Genomic DNA, 7,758 nt, shown 5'->3' with positions numbered 1-7,758 from the left:
TTTAAGTTGTTAGATAAAATTTTAAAATAAATTTTATATAATTTTTTAATACATTCTCTCAAGTAAAAATTAATAATATACCATTTATCTATTTAATTCTGACCATTGAAAAGGTGATTGTAGAATCAAATTGGTTTTTTAATTAAAAATTTATTTTTTAATATTTTCATTTAAAAATATTTAATAAACATCATTATAATACTAACAAATCAATATTTTAATTCAAAACACTTATAAAATTATTTAAAAACACAAAATCAATCCAAACAAAAAGTTATCTCTTAACCTCGATTTGTTTTTAAAGGGGAAAAAAAAATCTTAATAGAATTTTCATTGCCATTAACATAAAAAATAACTTTTTTTATTTTCATAATGTAACCAATGATATTTTTTTTATTTCACTAGTTTTCATTAATTTTTTTATTTTTTTCTCAAACTCACAAGTTAAAAATAAATAAAATAAAATTTTAAATTAAAATAAAAATTTTAAAAAATCTAAGATTAGCTACGCTGTTTTTTCATTCTCTCTTTCTTAACTTTGTTTTTACGCTACAATTTAAAACTTTAATGTGTAGAATTACATCATAAAATAATTCAATAAAAAATATGGAGGACTGAATTAAAAAAATACAAAAAAAAAAGTATTATAAAGCATATTTAGTAACAGTTATGAGTACTTTTCATACTTCTATAACTTCTTATACCATCTGTTATTGTTTTAAATGGTAGTATATAGTGCAATCATGTACAGTAAAGAAAGATGTAAGAGTATTATATTAATCATTATTTCAACAGTGTAGAGTAGAAAAGCCAATTTATAAAGCAGAGACACCACCAAAACTAATGAAGACAATTTATGTTACAACAAACGAGAAAAAAAAAGATCAAAAATTGAATGTTATTACAATTTCATAGTTTGTTGTTGTGACCGATACATTGATAACGTATTGATTAATTACATTTACAACTAAAACATCCAAATATATACTAGTTGAAACTAATATGGTTTTTTTCATAAAAAAAGTCTCACAGCTCAGCAATCTTTTTAAAAAATAACGACCCAAAAATAGAAAAATCCTTAAACTCTTTACATGTGCATACATTAAGCATAACGGAACATGTACGAATCTAAAATCTGTAAGTTGTATGTTACTACGTCTAAAGCTTAGACTAACTCGATGAAAATGAATTATTTATTACATTTAAAATTTAAATTAAACCAAAGTGTAAGTTCTATGTTTCAAAAATATTTTTAAAAAAATTTGAGATTTTTTTATTTTTTTCTTCATAGATTTTTTAATATACTAATATTCAAAATAATTTTTAAAAAACAAAAACTGTTATTTTAATACATTTTAAAACATTCAAAAAAATACAATGTTTTTTTTTATGTAAGTGGAGTGTCCGGACCAGCTTGCGCGCAAACAACTAATACAATATTAATTAGTTTAGTTACTCACCTGTATTTCAAAAATAGAATTTTTTTTGTCTGTTTCTCAACTTGATTCTAACATTCAAAAAAATACAATGTTTTTTTTTTTTTTATATAAGTAGAATGTCCGGACTAGGCACACAACTAATACAATGTTAATTAGTTTAGTTGCTCACCTGTATTTCAAAAACAGAATTTTTTTTTTGTCTGTTTCTCAACTTGATTCCAGGTAAGATTGCCACCCTACCCTAGCAACAACAGGTTTGCCACCATATTCTCATAGATTTGCAACTGGATTTTTTATGATCATTTGTTCTAAAACATCTATGAATAACAAGGATGATCAGGTATGAAGCACAGCATCTCCATTAATAACAAGACTACCTCTACTTATCACTCAACTGACTTGCACTATCTGTTTTCTAGTTTCTTCCCCTCTTTCATTAAACTGATATCTATCTCTATCGGTCAGTCCATTATTAGTTGTAAGAAGCCCAAATCCATCTTAAGCATATTGAATCTGATTTCCCAAGAGGCGCTTCCCGATATTCCAACTTCTCACACTTGTTTTGCTCGCCTTCTCCTTCTCCTTCTCCTTCTGGACGTTGAATCAATTCCTACAGAGTGGAAGATTACTCACATTTCAACTTCTCATCCATATCCAGCTCACCTTAATTTGGCTATATGGCTTCCAATACGTTTTAAAAATAATTTTTTTTTAAAAATTAAATATATATATATATATATACATATATATTTTTTTTATATTAGTCCTCCCGTCAATTTCATGATATTTTCCATTTTTTTTTGTTCCTTTTTATAGAAAAACAGAATAAAGAAAAGTGTTGGTGCGATAATTTGATTAGGAAAGAAGATTACTTGAAAAGAAGAGAGAGAGAGAGAGAGACCAAATTGAGGTGATATAGAGCTTGGTTAATTATTTCAATAAACTACGGGAACAAAGTTATAATTAACACATGAAAATATCCTACGAATCAAACGATGCGTTTAGATCACCGGACAATCATACCGTGGCATTATTATCCTTCCATTAACTTAAACCCTATCCCAACAACTGCACCCACTCTTTGAAAACCATAAAAACCTTAAACCCCAGTCCATCTATTCTCCGGCTTCCAAAACCGGAAGCTAGCAAATCCAGCCAATCCCAATGTCCATTAAATTCCTTCCACCACTCCGTCTCCTTAACCCATCTCCTCCCGTAACCCGTTTCCCTCTCATGAATGTCGGACTCTCCATAAATACCCGTCGGTCCGTCCCCATTTTCTCTCGGGTCTTCCCTTTTAAGCTCAAGTACCCAGGGTTTTCTTCTCGGTTCTCAACCCGTTCATTTCGACCTGGACCAACCGGGTCGAGACCCGAATTCACCCGCCGCACTGGTGCCGAACGAGAGAGAGGAGAGGTTAGGACTTCCAAGAGTTTAGTTGAAGACGAGGCCGAACTCAGTGATTGGGTTAGTGACTTGAGGACCAACTCGTTCCGTGGCCGAGTCACTAGCGAAGACGAGTCAGATTCTGATATGGGTCGTCGTAACAGAAGTAAGAGGGGTCCTGGTAGAGATAGAGATAGCGGTAGCAATAGACGTGGAGGTAGAGAGGGGTTTTCAGTGAAGAGGAGAAGGGAGAGTGACTCAGACGAGTTTGGTGAGCCAACTCGAAGGAGAACTGTGTCGACGTTTGGTCCGCCGAGAAAGAACCGTGGAACTTTGGGTTTACAGAATGAGAAGAGAGGACAGGGAGAGAGGGATTTATGGCTTAAGAGAGATGATAAAGGAGTAAAAGGTGAAAGGGGTTTTATTGATGATGATGATGAGTTGGACGATGGTGAGGACGAGAGAAAGGGGTTAATGCGTAATCTTGGGGGTTTGGTTACCGAGGAAGAGAGTGACGACGACGACGACGACGAAGACGGAGATAATGGTAATGGGATTTTTGAGAAAAATGCACTGTCTTCTACTGGTTTGAAGAAGGAATTTGATATGAAAGATAGGCCAAGTTTGTCTTCGAGTTCTGATTCTTTTATGAGCGAGACTAGGTGCGTTAAAGGGACTGAATTGATTTTTGTAGTCATAAATTTGACGTGGCAAAAAAAACATGCATTGAGTTTATTAAATCGGGTCCGTTGGAGTTTTATTTATTCTTAACGTTAGTAGGATTTTGTAGACATCTAATCCAATATTATGTAAAATGGTTGCAGATTTGATCAATGTTCAATTTCTCCCTTGTCATTAAAAGGAATCAAGGATGCTGGATATGAGAAGATGACTGTGGTCCAGGCGGCAACACTTCCTGTTATAGTCAAAGGTTTGTTTGTTTATTTTTTCAAAATGGTCTAGTCTTGTTTACTCATGACTCATGCTATTTGATATGTTGGAGAACAGATGTCGCCCAGGTGTGGTTCCGACACTAGATTGTAGTTGTACTAAGTTTTTTGTGAAGCTGCCTGGTGCAATGAGGAATTAGTTTTAAGATATTTCTTTACTCGCTTTTACTTCGGATTAATTTCTATAAGGAATGTTCTCAGGCTGCTTTTTCTGAAGCTTCATATTCTCTATTCACTCGTTCCAGCTTCCAATGTGTATCCTTTTACTGCTAAGGAGTTAAATGTCCTAGTATGATAGTTAATCCTGAATTCACCACCATTGTGACTAATGCTGGCACCCTCGTCCATACACGATTATAACTCTTGCATATCTTGTTTCTAGGTAAGGATGTTCTGGCCAAGGCTAAAACAGGCACTGGAAAAACTGTGGCATTTTTGGTAAGATATTTTATTTTGAATAGCAAAATGAGGACTGTCTACTAAACCCTATTTTAAGTTGAGGATTTCTTGTTCTTTTTCTTTCCTAACAACTCCACGTACATTGGTAAGTGTATGACTGGGAATAAGACTTTGTTATAGCCTATTTTTTATGTTTTATATCTATGTTTTTCTACAATATTGGATATAAGCATTGTGGTTTTCTTATGAATCTGGGATCCTGAGATTCTCCGGAGTTTTTGAGACTATTTTATGAACTTCTTTCTACCAGCTTCCATCAATTGAAGTTGTTGTAAAATCTCCTCCTATTGATCGTGACCAAAAACGTCCCCCGATTATTGCTCTCGTCATATGCCCGACAAGGGAGCTTGCAACCCAAGCTGCCACGGAAGCAAATACTCTGTTGAAATATCACCCATCAATTGGTGTTCAAGTTGTGATAGGAGGGGTGAGAATTGCTTTAGAGCAAAGAAATCTGCAAGCAAACCCTTGCCAGGTAAGTTTATCATTCATTTAAATGGCTGCCCTGTTATGTTACAGCCCTCTTACATTTATTTAGGCCAAACAAAGAAATATTGTAATTCTCCTCACTGTTTGATATGTTGTGAAGGGCTGGTTCCTTAATGATTTAAATTTAATTTTATCTAGTTAATCTCTCAATATCACTTTGGAAATTCCAGCTGACGAGTTGGATGTTGAGTTATCATCCTTTACGTGGGCTGAAAAAATTATTATTCCAGCTTAATTTCACAAGAACATGAACTTTTGCATATTGTTATACTATTCACACATTTAAAATTCACAGATTCTTGTTGCTACACCTGGAAGACTCAAGGATCATATTGAGAATACTGCAGGATTTGCAACGAGGCTGATGGGTGTGAAAGTCCTTGTACTTGATGAAGCTGATCGATTGCTGGACATGGGATTTCGTAAAGATATTGAGAAAATAATTTCAGCTATTCCAAAACAAAGACAAACACTCATGTTTTCTGCCACAGTTCCTGAAGAGGTTTTCTTTCTATCTTTGGCACGTGTTAACTCATCTTGTCATTTGAATATGTACTCTGAAGTTGTTGCTCTGTATGAAGGTTCGCCAAATCTGTCACGTTGCTTTGAAAAGAGATCATGAGTTCATCAATACAGTTGAAGAGGGAACTGAAGACACACATTCCAAGGTACGCTTCTTCATGGCATTTTTCATCAGATAACGATTATTTAAATTTATACGAGCATTTTCTTAAATTGTTGGATCATTTCAGGTCAGACAGATGCATGTGATTGCTCCATTAGACAAGCAATTTCCCCTTTTATATGTCATTCTGAAAGATCATATTGCAGATGACCCTGATTATAAGGTATGCTTTCAGTCCTCAAGCCTGTTTCTATGTTTACTTGTTTTAAGAAAAACAGCCTCTCTTTTTTTAACTGATATTTTCTGTATACACCACTACCATGCAGTATATGTAATCTCGCTTTGTTTGTGCAGGCTATTGTCTTTTGTACTACTGCTAGGGTGACTGGACTGGTTGCTGGACTTCTTGGTGAATTGAACTTGAATATTAGAGAGATCCATTCTAGAAAGGCTCAGACATACAGGACCAGGGTTTCCAATGAGTTCCGAAAGTCAAGGGGCCTTATACTTGTGACTTCTGATGTATCTGCACGTGGAGTTGATTATCCAGATGTCACCCTTGTCATGCAGGTATGTCATGTTACTTATTGGACTTCAGTCTTTTTTCTAGAACCAAAGGAAAAGGGTTGGCCTTTCGCTCCATTCCAGTAGTATCTATATTAACAATATCCATTTGACCTCTTGCAAACTGGAAATTTTTTATGCATGTGTTATAAAAGTAAGAGTTTGAGCAAATTGATCTTTACATACTGCCCGTTTGAGCTTCTCTAGCTGCTTCCTCAATTTTTGCTGAGAATCCCCATCTTTTTTCCATTTCATCCTCGTGAAGTTTTAAGATTCTCTTATATCTCCTACTACATGTTTGCAAACGTTTTCTGCTTCCATGGATTTTAATTACATTTATTTCAAATGTAGGTGGGGTTGCCAGCTAGTAGAGAACAGTATATACATCGACTTGGTAGAACTGGGCGTAAAGGTAAAGAAGGGGAAGGTATTTTGTTACTGGCACCTTGGGAGGAGTTCTTTTTATCTACCGTCAAGGATCTGCCATTAACAAAAGCGCCAATGCCTTCAATAGACCCAGACACGAAGAAAAAGGTAGCCTAATTTGTTCTCTCTACTGTTTTTCCGAATGGATAAATCCATCGTTAATGGGATTGAAAGCCACATAAATCATAATTTTTTAAACCAATCTTTATCAAACACATTCTGAACAGGTGGAACGGGCACTGTCCCAGTTGGACATGAATTCCAAACAGGCAGCATACCAGGCCTGGTTAGGCTATTACAATTCACAAAAGAAAGTGGGCAATGACAAGTACAGGCTCGTGGAGCTTGCTAATGAGTTCAGCCGGAGTATGGGACTTGATACTCCTCCAGCCATTCCCAAGCTCGTCCTTGGGAAGATGGGCCTCAGGAATATTCCTGGCTTACGCACGAAGTAGATCAGTATCTCCACTAATGAACTGGATTATTTTGCCTGGGAATATCCTTGTGGAGGATCTTTATAGGAAAAATATTATTCATTAAATTGATGTTTTTTTGTTCTCTCTCCTTAAATCGGTATTGTGCTATATAGAGCACTAGTGTCATACTAACTCATTTCACAAATGATTACAATCATTGGATTTGGATATGTGGGGGCTACCGAGGGCACCCGGTTGGTATGCCAGGTGACCATGCTGCAAATTTTGGAGTTTTAAGGTTTAAATGTAACGATGTTAAGGTGAATGCGATCTACAAGCTCATTCTTGCATGGTAGATCTTTTATGTATAAGATGCAGCTTCCCTGCAATGAAAGTTAACTTCATGCTTAATTAACAACCAAAATCCTAAGAAGAAAATCCATTTAACAAAACAAAACACGTTCATTTGCTTTCGATCTGCACTCACACATCCAAAAGAGAATAAATGTTCTTAAAATTGTCAGAAAATCTGCCAGTGGCATGAAGTGCTTAGATCTTGATTAAAAAAAAAATTTCATTATATCATTAGAGTTGGGGTGTGGGATTCTATACTGATCAACATGACCTGCAGTTTTGCACTGGTCAATGCATCGTGTGATTTTCAGGTGTATTGTCCAACCCAGAGTCCAGACCAAGGATTTTAATGCCATGTGTTCACGTCTAAGACTAATGTGCTAAGAGACAAAGCAAAATTCGGATTTTCGAAGGTTGCAAACTGATCCATGAGTACTTTATACATTGCTTTTTGGTTATCCCGATAAAGAAAATCAAGCTAAAGTTCTCAACATAATGCCTAAACTATATTCTCAATTTTATTTTTTTTGCTTTAAATTAATTTATATAAAAATTTTACATTTATTTTTATATTTTAAAAGCATTTTTAAAAAAATTAAATATTATATTATATTATTTTTTAATTTTTTCAAATTATTTTGATATATTAC

The 7,758-nt window shown here is 34.6% G+C and overlaps 1 protein-coding gene across 1 annotated transcript; it reads left to right on the top strand.

Moving 5' to 3' along the window:
- The first annotated feature begins 2,411 nt into the window (after positions 1-2,411).
- Positions 2,412-6,995, top strand: LOC105135068 (DEAD-box ATP-dependent RNA helicase 31-like). Its single transcript, XM_011039758.1, has 10 exons — positions 2,412-3,487; positions 3,650-3,756; positions 4,158-4,213; positions 4,485-4,709; positions 5,019-5,225; positions 5,305-5,391; positions 5,476-5,571; positions 5,703-5,918; positions 6,264-6,446; positions 6,566-6,995. Exons 1-10 carry the CDS (start codon positions 2,604-2,606, stop codon positions 6,791-6,793), a joined length of 2,289 nt encoding a protein of 762 aa, XP_011038060.1. The 5' UTR covers positions 2,412-2,603; the 3' UTR covers positions 6,794-6,995.
- The last annotated feature ends 763 nt before the right edge of the window (positions 6,996-7,758 follow it).

This window comes from Populus euphratica, unplaced genomic scaffold (genome assembly GCF_000495115.2).
Source record: "Populus euphratica unplaced genomic scaffold, PopEup_1.0 scaffold2.1, whole genome shotgun sequence".
Lineage (NCBI taxonomy): Eukaryota > Viridiplantae > Streptophyta > Magnoliopsida > Malpighiales > Salicaceae > Populus > Populus euphratica.
Note: the sequence above shows the minus strand (reverse complement) of the source record. Positions and strands in the feature narration are given on the sequence as shown.

Excerpts from the sequence above, each read along its gene's own strand:
- LOC105135068 (XM_011039758.1), top strand. The coding sequence starts at position 2,604 with ATGTCCATTAAATTCCTTCCACCACTCCGTCTCCTTAACCCATCTCCT. Across the intron at positions 3,488-3,649 it reads TCTTTTATGAGCGAGACTAG|ATTTGATCAATGTTCAATTT; the intron begins GTGCGTTAAAGG and ends AAATGGTTGCAG. Across the intron at positions 5,572-5,702 it reads CAGATGACCCTGATTATAAG|GCTATTGTCTTTTGTACTAC; the intron begins GTATGCTTTCAG and ends TTGTTTGTGCAG.